Source organism: Solenopsis invicta, chromosome 5, assembly GCF_016802725.1.
Source record: "Solenopsis invicta isolate M01_SB chromosome 5, UNIL_Sinv_3.0, whole genome shotgun sequence".
NCBI classification, from domain to species: Eukaryota; Metazoa; Arthropoda; class Insecta; order Hymenoptera; family Formicidae; genus Solenopsis; species Solenopsis invicta.
The window spans coordinates 19,023,900-19,038,654 of record NC_052668.1 but is presented as its reverse complement, the minus strand read 5'-3'; the positions used below and the strand labels follow the sequence as shown (position 1 = coordinate 19,038,654).

Below are 14,755 nucleotides of genomic sequence, written 5' to 3'. Positions count from 1 at the left end.
TGCTTAAAGTTATAAAAATTAATATACCTCCGATCTGGTATTTTATACTCCGATCGCAATTTATCCGCTAATTTCAACTCGTTACGCAATAATAATATTCTCACAGTATCATGCAGAGGCTTTCCCACGACCGATTCGTGCAGCGTGTCTTCTAAAGACCTCTGATACTTTAGCAGTTTTATCTGTTCTTCCGTTAATGACGCGTTAGTATCATTACGAGCCAATCTGAAATTTTCCTGAGCGGATTGCAATAACGCGTCCCTCGACATCATATTCTAAAAATGTGCAGCATGCTTTTATTTATTTGGTTTTATATCACAAAAAAGGATATAATTATAAATGCAAAAATAATTATACTAACTTTTCGTTGATAACTCTCGGTAATAAACCACACCGCTTGTGAATGGAAATCGTCATATTGATTATAAATATCGCGCAATGTCTCTCTATTATGGCTCTGACAATATTTAATGTATAATGCCATCGCTAGAGGACAATGCATTATAGACATCTGCATTAAAGATCAATTTATAAGAACACAATTTTATCTGCACTCGGAGCAAAGTGTCATCACATCGATCAATGAACAAATAAAAGCAACTTAATATAATTTTAATATAATTACTATTTAATATTTTTAAATAAAAAATATTTTAATTAAATCTGTATGAGTTTGATTTAAAAAATATCAATTAATTTGCGGTTTATTATTTTAAAATCTAATTATTTTAATATTTTTTCCTAATTATTTGATGATTGTTCAGCAAACTGGTACATACAGTAATTAATACTATTTTTATTTCTTTTACCACTTACTTGAAAATCTCCGAGAGTCATGTTTTCTCTAAGATGAAGAATAACAGTATAGACTAGATCCGTATTGCCACTTTCTACAGCTTTATGCAAAGCGGCACGCTCTTCACCAAGTGTCAATAACAAAGGTACTTGTTGATGTGCACGTGGTTCGTAGTCGATTAACTGAATAAAGTAATAATGATGTTAATTTATAAATAGTTCCCACAGTAAAGTGTATAATATTTAATATATTCATATAAATTAATAGACTTACTTTAATAGCTAATTGTTTTCGTCCGCAATCGGCTGCTCTTTTCGCGATTTCGCTGTACGAAACGCCAGGAGCGTATCCTAATTTATCAGCAATCTCTTCTGCTATTTGTTCCTTATCTAACTGCGTTTGTTTCACCTATAAAAAGTATAAAAAAGAAATAATATTTAAAAGGAATATTTTTAAACAGGTCGTAAAATTTTTTTTTCTTTATCTCACCTTGTAGCAAGCCCAATGTGCTAATATTCTACTTTCTCCGTCAATCTCGGGTAACTGTAAATGACGCGCTATTTGAATACTTAAATAATAATGTCTCCGTGCTACCAGTCGATCTAATAGCACTTGATTCGTGAGAATGTTAAATCTGATATTAATAAGGATTTCCACAGATTGCAATAATTATTAGAAAGATACAAAGAACACACAAAATATATTAGGTTAACTAACAATTCCGTGCAATAATTGTAAATAAAAAACGATTTTTTTTATAGAAGGCAATAACTTTAATTAAGTTATTAAAGTTATTAAATATAGTATTTTCGAATAACTTTATTACTTTTCATTCAAGGAACTTTCTGTTTCTCTCGATGAAAAACTAAAATTAGCAAAAACTGCAAGGAATTGACTAATATGTGTAAACTGAACTAAAAAAATATATATATATATATAAACTGAAAAAGGATACTCTGTATATGTTAATGGAATGCCCACTGCAGGATGCCTTACTGCATTCAAGACTCTCAAAATCCTGCACATTTGAACATAATATTCCGAATCTATGGTCTTGCTGAATCCTTTCCCAAATTTGGCAGCCTGAGAAAAAATTGATATTAGATAATTTAATTAAACAATATTAGATAATTTTAATATCTTGATAAATGTATATTTCTACAACTTACTCTCATTAGAATCTTTTGCGTTTCAAAATCGAATTCGTGACTCGCGCCATCGATACACGCTTTTATCGCAGAGTCCAGCTTGTCCTTCACTAAATCTATGTAACTGTCGGCCTTGTGGCTCTTCTTCTGAAACTGCTTAGACGCCTCCAGAAGATAGGAAGCAGGATCCGTAGAGTTGATCCTAAATATCCTTTGCACAACGTTTGGTACTTTCTGTATCATTTCGTGAGAACTGCTCGACAACACTCGCACTCCGTCAATTTCTGTAACCAAGTGTACTGGTCCATCGTAATTGTATACTATGGTATCAGCCGTACGTCCCACCACCATTATCGTACTGTTCCAACTGCACACCACGGCTTCCGTCCCGCACCTGAAAATATTTGTCAAATTCTAATATCGTCTTCTATAATTTGCATCGTATTAAACTTCAATAGTTAAATAATTGATTAAATGTCTTTACTGACCAAGCTATATTCGCCAGAGGTTCCTTCATATTTGTATAACATTCACAATACTTTTCTCTGAAGTCTATCGAACCAATGTACACGTGCCCGGTATCGGAGTAAAGCGCAATGTGTCGATTGTTGCTAGACACAGTTATCGCTGTCACATTATTGATCTTATTACTAAAGAGATTATTCTAGGAACAAAAGAAAGTAACTTAGTTGAAAATTTGATTTTAAATGCATAAGAACTCAAGCAAATTATAACAATATTACAAACTATACAATAGTATGCTTACAAATGAATAAGTGTTCTGATGGGATTGATGAATTACAAATATTCCTTCTCTATTCGACAAAATCACTTGTGTCTCCCTATCACAATGAACCATGTACCAGCAATCGATTGGACCATATCCTAAAAGTAACAATTACGACAATTAAGACACTAAAAATTCATAATTCAAAGTACAAACATATAATTTACTTGGCATATCAGTGATTGGTCGGACTTTAGGCTCAGACACATTATTCACTAGAAATATACGATTGGTGGATGTCAAAACAGCTATTCCAGTGCTGTTGGATGTTACAAAGAATTTTGCATCGACAACCTTAGTATCCTTGGCTGCCTTAAAAAGAAAAAAATTAATGTGTACTAAAAAATTTGCTTATAATTAAAGGTGTGTCTATCAACTTACATTTCCCATGCTAAAAGTATGCTGATAAGTTCCAAACATATCATATATAAGAACCATGCTATCATCTTGCACGCAGAGCAATTCTTCTTGCTGGGACCAGCCAAATGACACCAGTTGCCCACTACTCCACTGTTCATCAGAAAGTTAAGCAAAGAATAAGAAACAAATGTAAAAATGGTTGTAAAATCTCCAAATAAAAAGATCTCACTTGCAGCTTGGCCGTCAATTTTCCAGATGATGTGTACAGCAGTATCAAAGGCTTGCTGGCTCCTTGGACCTTGACGAGCTTTCTGGGGTTTCTCGTCACAGCGATGGAGCCTCCGTAGGGAGCCGCCACCAGCAGATTGTTGCTGGAAATCTCATGCTGGAAGGATATTGGATACAACTCGAATTTGCTGCAATAATAAAAATCGGTAACAGGCCATTAGTGACTTTGAACGTCGAGCAATGACAGCTTCCTTGCTACGCAAAACATAACCGTGCAACAGCAAGTTGTTAAGAAATATGCATGTAAATTTCAAAGTGTACGTTAATTACCGAAAATATATGTCCCGTCCGAGAGGAAACCAATCGGCTGTTAACATCGCCGACATTTTTCGATGTAATTTAGTGACAGACGATTTTTATAAATGCACCGCGACTCAGACCGTCCTCCTCCTCCTCGGTTCTTGGTGTTTGTCAATGTTTGACAAGTCACACGCTTCTGTTTACAAGGAAGTACATACATGTCGACGTCCAATAGGAATCTATGCTTTCTAGTAACAGTACATTTGTCCCTGAAAGTCTTCCTGGAGCAAATGAAATGAATCTTTACAATTTACTTCAAGACTACATTCCATAACATCCTCTACGAGGAGAATTTCACTCGATGTAATATTGTATACGTTAGGTACATGTACTATATATTTCGAGTAAAATTTTCTCGGAAAGTACATTTTGAAACCTAACCCAAGTGAAAATAACATAAACTATGTTTAATACGTTATTATCAGTATGACGAGCAACTTTTATAGAGTTCGATTTAAAAAAAAATTAATTTTTCTTTATAATTCATATTCCGTTCATGCGTTCTATAATTAGACAATTTAAAAGTATTTAATTAAGCTCATGTCCGTTTTTATCAATATTGATTGAATTTAATCTCGTTTAAGCATACTTTTTTTTAGCTTTAAAAGTCATGCAGAAAAGAGTAAAATCGAATTTAAAAGCAAGACATTAAACCGGTTAGGTTTAATTAAGACTTGAAATAAGAACTCGATTGTGAATATCTGATCTTCCAATTTTTTTACAGTGATTTTTATCCTTGTATTTAACAAGTGATGCTATTTCCAATTGGATCTATCATCATCGTATAAGAGAGGGAGAGTATTTAGTTCTTCGTTTGTAGATCCAAAGTCCACCGAGATAATTTTTTCGCGAATCATCGTTGGAATCTATTTACTGGAACCAATCCAAGTATAAAGTACACGACACGTAACAAGTTCGTCACAACAGCTTTGGCGATCCTCGTGACCAGTGGTAAAAGCTACCAGCATTTATTTCTTTTGAAAGAAAAATTTGAAGCACGAAAATGTTGAAGGTATGTTCGTGATGCGTTTATATTTCTATTTTTTATTTTAACAATTAGCAATATGCCGGAGTTATTTTATGTCTCCGATCAACTGCGGTATTTTGTTAGGTCTTATTAATTTTACTGTTATTATGTATACATAGTGTTTAACAATGTTTAATAATTTTTTATATTGGATTTTTGAAATAAAATAAAGGTACTTGCTTAGATTTGGTTCAAGGTTATGTCATGTCTTTTTAGGGTTATGTTTTTAATATGTTTTCTTCTTTATTTTGAAAGATAACATCGGACCCCCGTTACGAAACGTCTTATCTAAGCCTACTTGGATGATTTTATCGTACCTTTTCCATATTTATTGCCACTACTTTTAACAATCTATATGTAGCATACATCAACTGAACTATAAATTTTAGACGATATGTTAATTATGTAAGCGACACCCTGTAGATTCGTGCGGAGTCCTACGTTAGGTTAGGACATGAGCGTGATGGCGCTGCGAATCGCCTTTACTCGCGTACCGTTGCAACCGATTGGCTGCAGTTACCCGCGAAACTGAGCGCGAGACCACATTGGCCCCTCAGGCCTCGTGATCTCTAGGAAGCCCTGCGATTGGTCGCTTGAGATAGCGGACCTGCCATCTGGTGGCTTAAAGAAGCCGCATGGCAGGAGAAGCGAGGAGAACGGCACTTCTTGTGCGGCAACCGTCGTTGACGGACATCTTTGTACATCTGGTCATTAACATTAAACGTATATTTCTTGAGACCTGCAAGTGTCATCCTTTTGCCCTTTCATTTGGCTTCCTAAATATTCCCAGGCGGTTCCTGACAAATTCTAGTTTCCCCGCCTTACAGCCAAAGTAATTCAGAAGTGGGATACCCTCTCGTTTTTCCTCTGTCCTTGTCAGCACGACGGTTCTACAAAAGAAGCCTGCACAGAAGTCAAGTTCTCCCGTCTCTCGTGTTCGCGGTGTGCTATTAAAGTTCGTGCCTTGTTTCAAGTTCTCCCCGGTTTACGGTTTCACGAGGACGCGAGCGTGGCCGCTACGACACGCGTTACGTTTTCCACACGGCCACGTGTATCGGGCAGTGTTCACCGGTTTACGGTATTCTCGCCGTAGTGCATTTACGCTACTCGGTTTTGCATAGGCAGCACGGACAGCTAGCCCGTTCGCCTTGGTGTTTCGTCGCCACCGTTCCGCGTTGTGTTACGCTTTACATGCGACAGCATTCTCGCGCCATTGGCTCGGTGCGGAAAATCGTCGTTGTGTCTACATCATTTTCCCGCGGCTTTGTCTCAGCCAGTGTTCATTACCGCGCATTAGCGTCGTCGTGTCTATTCGACTTTTCCCGCTGCTGCAATACAGCCAGCGTTGACGACCGCGTGTTCGCCTTTCGTAACGTCTCGAAAGTGCCGCCATTTCATAAGGGTGTGTGCGTCGCCTTCACACTTGTCGGTGCGTGTTCAAACTTGTCGGTGCGTGTTCAATCGCGTCGCTGCGCATTCGGTCTTGCGGATTCGCGAGTGTCCTCGCAAGTGGTTCTCAACCCAGGATGGATCGCCAGCAGCTTGAAGGGCTCTCTGTGGGAGAGTTGCACGCCGAACTTAAAAAATATGGTTTACCGACGCACAAGGATCCGACTCGTTGTATTGATGCTCTTGTGGCTCATCTGGAAAGATACGGCCCTTTGGATCTGCTGGGCACAGGCAACCCAGACAGTGGTTCTTCATCAACGGTGACACCTTCATATGTCTCCAATGCTACGCTGCAGCAATCTCTTCAGCAGCTAGCCAATCAAAACGCAGCATTAACCGAACAAATCAAACTGTTGGTTCAATTGAATCTTGGAAATGCCGCCGGTGCGCAGGTTCCAGGACCTTCAAGGCCTTCGCCTCTTAAAGGTACAATTTCATGGTGTCGCTTGTCGCCGAGATAAGTAGTCACGTGACCAAATTATGTCCAGTTCTTGTCGCTAGCGATGCCGAAGAAAAGTAGGATTGAATCCAACTTCTAGCGACGTCGCTTCACGTGATTATCAAGTAAATTTGAATATGGATCTGCAAGATGTAAGTACAATAAATAAATTAATTAATTAATACAGATTTCTTGTACTCTTATAATTATTATATTAAAATACCGGAACTAAAAAAGTTGAATAAATGGAATGAATTCAGCTTGTTATAATTTTGAGGTTAAGTGTGATCACATGCATAGTAGGGTAAAAATGATTAAAATTGTAATAATTTCATAAAATTTTCAGATAGCTGTTGTACATACCTGCGGGATATGTGAAACAATTATTGATCAAAACGACATTCCGATGCATGATTGTATAAGAGCATACAAAAAGTTCTTCGTGGATAATAATTATTATTTTTATCCAGTAACAGGTATAATATATACAATATAATAAAAGAGACGAGAGTTACAACGTTATTGTTGATGCGTACCAGTACTTTTGTGTTTATTGATCAGTTTCCATCAAATTGGTACGAACGTTTTAACCCGAGTTTGAATCGACAATTAAAAACTAATCAAGCCTTTGTTCACATAACATGGTGTGACTCGCATTAGCCCTCTTTTATTAAATTATTAAATCTCATGAGTCTTCCAAATATCTTTAAAAAAAATATATATACTTAATTTTTATTTTATCATTGAAAAAAATAACATTCTACAAGAATGTATATTATTATTTGTAGGTGATAATCGCATTGTTCGACGAAGCCTTGTCAATAACAAAGAAGTCGTCTTGCCGGTTCGTGAAAAGATTAGTGGTAAATAGAAACTTTGAAATCTTGAAAATTATAGTAATAAGTCTGCATTTTTTTAACTGAAATTGATTTTAGGAACTATAACAACACTTTCGTCAAACGAATTACAAGCTGAAAAGGAAAATAGGTCTCATAATGAGAGAGACAAAATCGCAAAGTCTACATTAAATTACGATGACGAGGAACTTTTAATTTTATTAGTTCAAGAACGAAGGCCCCTGTGGGATTTTACTATTCCATTAGAACAGCGATGTCAACGCATAACAAAAAAACTCTGGGATGAAGTGTCAGAAACATTGAGAGGTAAAAAAAGCGTTAAAAACATTCACGGTTAAAATATTTAAAGAAAAATTTTATTTACAGGTAAACTTAGTGGTGAAGAAGCAAAAAAAAATTTAAAAATTTACATGACGCCTATAGACGAATAATAAATACTGAAAAACGCCCTAGTGGGTCGGCTAGACCTCTCCCTACAAAGAAATGGCACCACTATGAATCCATGGAGTTTTTGCGTGACTTATGTCTTGTCAAAAAGTAAAAATTATATACAGTATTTTAATTATATACACTTTTGAATTGTTTCCTTTTTAATTTATAATTTTTATATTTTTAGGGGAAAAGTTTCTAATATTGACGCTATTGATGTCGATGACTCTGCGAGTAACATTGGCGAATCAATAAATGATGATGCAACTTGTGATGGCCCATCAGAGGCATCAGGTACTTGATATTAATATCTATTTTGAATGTTTTATGCTAAAGTGGTTTTCACCGAAACTAGAAGTATAAGAATAATCAGTGTTCTATAATGAATGATGAAAGATTTTGATTACTCTATCAATAATCAAAATATAATAATAATAAACCAATAAACTACAGGTACAACAACTAAAAAGAAGAAGACCTCGGGACAGCAGTCCGATGCATTAGATAGAATTGCCGATTCACTCTGTCGACCATCAACTCCACTTGTATTACCACCAGCACCCAAATGTGATGAAATTGATTCGTCATTAGCAGTAATCGGATGGAGGTTAAGACAAATGAATCCAACACAACAATTACATGTCATTCAGCAAATGATGAACCTAACTTTTGATGTACTCACAAAAAATTAAGTTTTATTATTTTTTTAAAAGCATACATCTGTTACATTTTTATAATAAAGTTTAAATCAACTCCACTGATATTTTATAATTTATTATACATTTTCAGACAAGTTAAATTGCATATATACAATTAATGAATGAGTATAAGAACTAACAATGATAGAATTGACTTGGTATGGCACCTTCACTATTAAAATATTTACAGAATTCTTCGCGAATTTGCATCGCTTGACGAGAACTATTATTAGAACCGCACTGAGTTATGTTTTCTAATGCACTATTATCCGTGCAATTTCTCCAAGAACCTGGAATAAAGCCGTCATCACTCTCTCGATCAATTAGTGTTGAAGTAACATATTGATTTTCTTCAATATCCATCTGACGAATCCAATTATGGAGGCATATAATGGCTTTAACAATTGAAATTGTCTTTTCTATACTACAATTGATTGGTCGCTTCAAAATTCTCCATTGACTGACTAAAATACCAAATGTATTTTCGATTGTTCTCCTAGCTCGACTCAATCGATAGTTATAAATATTTCGCTCGTCGTTTAAACCGCCTTTTCCTGGATAAGGCCGGAGTAAATAATCTGACAATTGAAAGGCTTCATCGCCCACTAGAACATATGGTAAAGGAGGTCCACCTGGGCTGAGAGGTTCTGGTGCAGGTACGTTCATTTCCTTTGATGCAAATTTTAGACCCATCGTTGAATCTCTAAAAATACCACCGTCACTGCGACGACCGTAGGCTCCTATATCAACGAACGTGAACATATATTGTGCGTCACAAATTCCGAGGAGCACAATACTGTGAGTCTTCTTATAATTATAATAAGATGAGCCTGCTTTAGGTGGACACTAGAAAAAGAATAATCATTTATGCATCAAACTTATAATCTCCAATGATGAATGTAGTATTGATCAGTAACATTACTTCAATAATAACATGTTTGCCGTCAATTGCGCCTACGCAATGATTGAAATCCCATTTCTCTTCAAATTCTTTAGCAAGGTGTAGCCATTCCTCTGTTGTTTTTGATGGTGGGATCACTTTCTGACGAATACAGTTCCATATAGCATCGCATGTTTCACCTATAACGTGGCTTATTGTTGAAACTCCAGCGAGAAAGTGATATGACATTGAATGCATCGAATCACCAGTTGCTAAATATCTAAAAATATTAATATCAAATATAATTATTTTTGAATTCATAATGTAATGCACGAAATAAGGACAAACAAACCTCAATGTTATAGATAGTCGCTCTGCAGGAGGTAACGGTTCTCTAATTGCCGTTTGTTTAGTGATTGCAGGTGCCACTAAGTGTAACAATTCTTCAAATTGCATAACTGTCATGCGATAATAGTTTCGAAAATTTTCTGGAGTTAATCTTGGAACAGATGCGTAGTAAAAACCATGTTCACGTCGTCTTTTAAATAATGGATCAATCCAAAATCTCTTTTTTTATATTTTTTTTTTAACTTTGCAATGTATACAGCGACTATTAGTTTATTTCGTCGACGTTGCTCTTCATTTTTATTATAAATAATTGTAGCAACTTGACAGACCCACTCGTGATATCTTTCTTGATATGACATGTTGGACACACACAATGTAGAAATTTACTTTTTTGTGTGTTCTTACTTGGAACACGCGTAGTAAAATATTGGCATTGAAACTCCTTCGTAGTCTGATATTCAGGGCCCCTCAAGAAGAAAAAGAAGGGATACGCGTCGTCAACCTGCCCGAGGAGCTTTGAGGTTATTTAACGATTGAAATTTATTTTACACAACACCTAGGTTATGTTTTTTTTCTTTCTGTCGCTGCTTTCCGTTCACACAAGCGACGGTTGAAATCAGTGATATATAAAATCACGTGACTCGTCTGTCGCTGAATATGAGCAACAAGCGACACCATGAACACATACCTTAATACCTCAACTCAGAGTGAGGATCAGCATCTATCGGACATGTCAACAGGACAAGCCGTGAGACTGCTTACATCTCAGATTCCTTCTTTCAGTGGAACAAAGGAGGAAGATGTTGAACTTTGGATTCGAAAAGTGGAATTCATCGCCGATACTCATGGTGTGTCGGATAAAGTCATAAGATTGGCTGCATCCCAGAAACTTGCCAATGATGCCAAGGATTGGCACGACATGAATATCGGACCAGCTACCAGCTCTTGGGCTTCGCTGAAACCCGCTTTAATCAAGGCATTCCGTCGTAAAATACCTATTCACTTTGCTATGCAAAAGGTCGACGCCCGTAAGTGGAACTTCCTGAAAGAAAGCTTCCAGCAATATGCTAGACAGAAATTGAAGCTTATGCATCCGCTGCAACTGCCTGAGCGTGATTGCATCCAGCTTTTGATCAACGGCATTAGTAGTGCATCACTGAGAGGCACAGCTGCTGCTCTCAGAGCTCAAACGATTGACGACTTCTTAGATCTCATGTATGACATCACCAGCTCATACGCTACCATGTCGAAGAGGATGTCTCCTCCACCAGTTAAAAAAGAGAGAGGCAAAGTCTCGCCTTCCTCTCCTACGAAGTCTAACCAGACGTCAAAGGACGCCAAGGATTTACACTGTGGTTACTGTAAAGCCAGAGGCCACAGCAAAGAAGACTGCTTTAAACTCAAAAGAAGGGAGCAGGCCACAGCTTCGGTTACTGCACCAGCGTCTTCCAAATCATCACTCTCATCTGCCAACTTCAAGGTTGCCTCGTCGCAGGTCGGCTGTGTTGCTGAGGATCCAGTCACGTCAACGGTGCCCGCTGCCTCATCACCAAAGGAGCCTGAGACTGTAGGATGCGTCGAGACCAATCTGCAGCATGGCCGAGCTGTAAGCGACACCCTGTAGATTCGTGCGGAGTCCTACGTTAGGTTAGGACATGAGCGTGATGGCGCTGCGAATCGCCTTTACTCGCGTACCGTTGCAACCGATTGGCTGCAGTTACCCGCGAAACTGAGCGCGAGACCACATTGGCCCCTCAGGCCTCGTGATCTCTAGGAAGCCCTGCGATTGGTCGCTTGAGATAGCGGACCTGCCATCTGGTGGCTTAAAGAAGCCGCATGGCAGGAGAAGCGAGGAGAACGGCACTTCTTGTGCGGCAACCGTCGTTGACGGACATCTTTGTACATCTGGTCATTAACATTAAACGTATATTTCTTGAGACCTGCAAGTGTCATCCTTTTGCCCTTTCATTTGGCTTCCTAAATATTCCCAGGCGGTTCCTGACAAATTCTAGTTTCCCCGCCTTACAATTACAACATATGTTAACTTTAGCATTAACAAAAAACATTAGAATGCAACACAAGTTTGATTAGAATAGAATTAATGAAACGTCTTATCTGTAACTCTCAAGCAATTTAAAATAATCACACAAGTTTTTTCTAAAAAAAGAAACTTTTACATGATACATTTTTTGTCTGATATCTTTGATGGAAATATGCTGAAATTCTAAAATCGCTGAATCATACTTAAAAATGTTGAATTATTGCATTCATTGATTTTTGTTTAAAACTTTACTGAATTCTTTATAATATCACAATGTCTTATATTGAATTTTTATTGAAATCTAAATAAAATGATACTGAAAATGGGCCAATTGAAAGAGACTCACATGGAATTCAATAACATTTTAAATATGATTCAGTGATTATAGAATTTCAGCTGAATAATAAAAATGCAGTATTGTGTATGAGCGGATCAGAATGAAAATATTCAAAGTTTTAAAATAAATTATAATTGATTTAAGACACTTTAAGAAATTTAGAGAATACTAAATATAAATATTGTAAACATAAACATTTGTATTGAAATTAATTTATAAATATTTAGGCAGAAAAACTTAACTGAAAACTTAATGTTGTTTATTTTGTTTCATAACTTTTACAACATTTTTGTTGTTTGTTCTTAGGATTTATCATCTTTTAGCATATTTCAATATACAATTTTTATTAATAATATATCAGTAATTTTCATTTCCCATCTTAACGATTTCAGAGATTTATTTCCATTGGGGACATCAGCTTGATTTGGTGATAATCATGTATAAAAGTGCAAACAATTACATTTTATATTAAAAAATTGTTTGATAGAACTTATTTATTATGATAAAAATTGATAAATACTTTGTTTATTACAGGGCACTGTGGCTTTGGTAACTGGTGGTGCCTCTGGATTGGGCCGTGGTACTGTGGAAAGATTTGTCAAACAAGGTGCAAAAGTAATTATTGGCGATTTGCCTGTTTCAAAGGGTAAAACCATGGCCGATGAATTGGGAGAAGCCAATGCAGTATTTGCACCTATGGATGTACGTATCATATTTAATATAGTCATTACGTAGTTATGTAATCTCAGATATAATCTTAATAGAAAGATAATAATAACCCAGCAAACAACATGTCAAACAACGTTTTAATAATATCTTAATGACGTTTTAATAATATTTTAATCTATGAAATCAATAAGATGTTATTGAAATGTTATCTTGTTTGTTGGAAAGATAATAATAATATAATAATAATGATAAATAGAAACAAAAATAAGAGATTGTAATTTACAATTTTTAAATTTGGATAATTTGTTTTAAATATCACATACAAAATAGAGAACATATTTCACAATGTTTAATTTTTATAATATAATTTATATTTAAAATATTAAATTACAGATTATCTAAATTTTTAAATAGTTATAATTTTGTATTATTTGTTTCTCTTTTTAATTATTATTGTAGTTTTTATCTTATTGTCTCTCTAATGTAAATCTTGAATTTTTTTCTTCAAGGTAACTTCGGAAGCTGACGTTCAAGCTGCTCTTGATCTTACGAAACAAAAATTTGGGAAGCTTGACGTTCTCGTTAATGCTGCCGGTATCGCCATAGCCTTTAAGACTTATAACAGTAATAAAAAACTTCCTCATAAACTGGAGGATTTTGCTAAAATTATTCATGTGAACACTGTTGGCACCTTCAACGCTATTCGTCTTTCTGCTGGCTTGATGATTGAAAACACACCTAATCAAGATGGTCAAAGAGGTGTAATTGTTAATACGGCGAGTGTTGCTGCTTTTGATGGTCGAATAGGTCAGGCTGCTTATTCTGCTTCGAAAGGAGCAGTCGTAGGTATTGTCATTTTTTTCGTATTTTATTATTTAAATATTATACAAAGTGTTCAAAATTATTAGTCAGTTATTTCGCAATACATGTAAAGACAATTTCATGTCCAAGTGGACAGTTAAAAAAATGCGTATTTTTTGTTTTTTAGTCCTGAATTTTGTTTTTCTACATGATATTAAAACATGTATTTTTGTCAAGTTTTAATGCTGTAATCATTTTTTTCGAAAAATAGAATTTTTTAAGTCACACAAATTCCAAGTCATGATATTTTTAGAACGTTTCAATTTCTAAATGATATAAGATATAGAACTCTGCGAGCACTCATTTTAAAGCAAATTTATCACATTTTACGCTTTACGTAAAATCACCCATAATTGTACCAAGAATGTAGCTTGCAAAACAAAAAGATGAATATCTAGATAAAAATGATTAACTTACAAAATTATCTTCATCCAGATTTTTTACTTTGTTTTATTAACCAATTTGTTTTGCTTATAATTCTAAAACATTTTGTATATAATCTTATCCTCGCTACGTTTAATATTGCATTTACATCTATTTTATCCTGATTTATAAATTTTTATAACTTAGGATAAAATATAACTTTTCTAAGTAATATAATTATTTTTTTATTTTCTATGATTAATGTCATTATGTAGGAATGACCTTACCTATCGCTCGCGATCTTTCCAAGGATGGAATTCGTGTCGTAACAATTGCTCCAGGAATTTTCAAAACTCCGATGTTAATGGCGCTGCCAGATAAAGTGCGCACCTATTTGGCAAAAACCATACCGTTTCCTCAGAGATTGGGAGAACCTGAGGAGTACGCTATGTTAGTACAGCAGATTGTTGAAAATACGATGTTGAATGGAGAGGTAATTAGATTGGATGGTGCTTTACGAATGCAAGCTTGAAGAACCATCAGTTTTTCATACCAATAGAATTACAGTATCCAAGATGAATCTTACGTGGCTCTTTTTTATACACGTAAATGCATGTATATAATATGTACGTATATACATAATAAAATGTTAACTTTTTACACTTTTAAACACTTTAA

General features: G+C 35.5%; 4 protein-coding genes across 6 annotated transcripts in view; 2 read left to right on the top strand and 2 right to left on the bottom strand.

The window, feature by feature from the left end:
• LOC105205707 (vacuolar protein sorting-associated protein 16 homolog) overlaps positions 1-5,147 on the bottom strand; it is a 6,305-nt gene extending 1,158 nt beyond the window's left edge. The window contains exons 1-14 of the mRNA XM_011175185.3: positions 5,024-5,147; positions 3,650-3,900; positions 3,321-3,507; positions 3,113-3,241; positions 2,899-3,043; positions 2,711-2,829; positions 2,433-2,608; positions 1,966-2,338; positions 1,752-1,879; positions 1,286-1,430; positions 1,070-1,204; positions 817-978; positions 362-511; positions 28-275 (exon numbers count right to left, since the gene is read on the bottom strand). Of these exons, the coding sequence (XP_011173487.2) occupies positions 28-275; positions 362-511; positions 817-978; positions 1,070-1,204; positions 1,286-1,430; positions 1,752-1,879; positions 1,966-2,338; positions 2,433-2,608; positions 2,711-2,829; positions 2,899-3,043; positions 3,113-3,241; positions 3,321-3,507; positions 3,650-3,705 (2,153 nt within the window). The 5' untranslated portion in view covers positions 3,706-3,900; positions 5,024-5,147. The remainder of the gene's footprint in view (positions 1-27; positions 276-361; positions 512-816; positions 979-1,069; positions 1,205-1,285; positions 1,431-1,751; positions 1,880-1,965; positions 2,339-2,432; positions 2,609-2,710; positions 2,830-2,898; positions 3,044-3,112; positions 3,242-3,320; positions 3,508-3,649; positions 3,901-5,023) is intronic.
• LOC105205705 (3-hydroxyacyl-CoA dehydrogenase type-2) lies at positions 4,538-14,755 on the top strand. Of its 3 annotated transcripts, none has more exons than XM_011175184.3 (4): positions 4,538-4,691; positions 12,719-12,886; positions 13,363-13,699; positions 14,353-14,755. In XM_011175184.3, exons 1-4 carry the CDS (start codon positions 4,683-4,685, stop codon positions 14,607-14,609), a joined length of 771 nt encoding a protein of 256 aa, XP_011173486.1. In that variant the 5' UTR covers positions 4,538-4,682; the 3' UTR covers positions 14,610-14,755. The 3 variants fall into 3 exon arrangements, with proteins under 3 accessions (XP_011173486.1, XP_039305714.1, XP_025987551.1); XM_039449780.1 differs by lacking the exon at positions 4,538-4,691 and adding an exon at positions 10,438-11,412; XM_026131766.2 differs by lacking the exon at positions 4,538-4,691 and adding an exon at positions 11,447-11,714.
• LOC120356836 lies at positions 6,158-8,637 on the top strand. Its single transcript, XM_039449788.1, has 8 exons — positions 6,158-6,581; positions 6,657-6,746; positions 6,941-7,070; positions 7,383-7,457; positions 7,530-7,757; positions 7,818-7,988; positions 8,068-8,174; positions 8,334-8,637. The coding sequence occupies exons 1-6, from the start codon at positions 6,531-6,533 to the stop codon at positions 7,880-7,882; spliced, it is 639 nt and encodes a 212-aa protein (XP_039305722.1). The 5' UTR covers positions 6,158-6,530; the 3' UTR covers positions 7,883-7,988; positions 8,068-8,174; positions 8,334-8,637.
• LOC120357901 (protein ALP1-like) lies at positions 8,634-10,099 on the bottom strand. The gene is made up of 3 exons (XM_039449784.1): positions 9,811-10,099; positions 9,501-9,738; positions 8,634-9,424 (listed from the first exon to the last, which is right to left on the bottom strand). The coding sequence occupies exons 1-3, from the start codon at positions 9,921-9,923 to the stop codon at positions 8,714-8,716; spliced, it is 1,062 nt and encodes a 353-aa protein (XP_039305718.1). The 5' UTR covers positions 9,924-10,099; the 3' UTR covers positions 8,634-8,713.

Excerpts from the sequence above, each read along its gene's own strand:
- LOC120357901 (XM_039449784.1), bottom strand. The coding sequence starts at position 9,923 with ATGACAGTTATGCAATTTGAAGAATTGTTACACTTAGTGGCACCTGCA. Across the intron at positions 9,739-9,810 it reads CGACTATCTATAACATTGAG|ATATTTAGCAACTGGTGATT; the intron begins GTTTGTTTGTCC and ends TAATATTTTTAG. Across the intron at positions 9,425-9,500 it reads GCAAACATGTTATTATTGAA|TGTCCACCTAAAGCAGGCTC; the intron begins GTAATGTTACTG and ends TTCTTTTTCTAG.
- LOC120356836 (XM_039449788.1), top strand. The coding sequence starts at position 6,531 with ATGCCGCCGGTGCGCAGGTTCCAGGACCTTCAAGGCCTTCGCCTCTTA. Across the intron at positions 6,582-6,656 it reads AAGGCCTTCGCCTCTTAAAG|CGATGCCGAAGAAAAGTAGG; the intron begins GTACAATTTCAT and ends TCTTGTCGCTAG. Across the intron at positions 7,071-7,382 it reads TTATTTTTATCCAGTAACAG|GTGATAATCGCATTGTTCGA; the intron begins GTATAATATATA and ends TATTATTTGTAG.
- LOC105205705 (XM_039449780.1), top strand. The coding sequence starts at position 10,483 with ATGAACACATACCTTAATACCTCAACTCAGAGTGAGGATCAGCATCTA. Across the intron at positions 12,887-13,362 it reads CAGTATTTGCACCTATGGAT|GTAACTTCGGAAGCTGACGT; the intron begins GTACGTATCATA and ends TTTTTCTTCAAG. Across the intron at positions 13,700-14,352 it reads TTCGAAAGGAGCAGTCGTAG|GAATGACCTTACCTATCGCT; the intron begins GTATTGTCATTT and ends GTCATTATGTAG.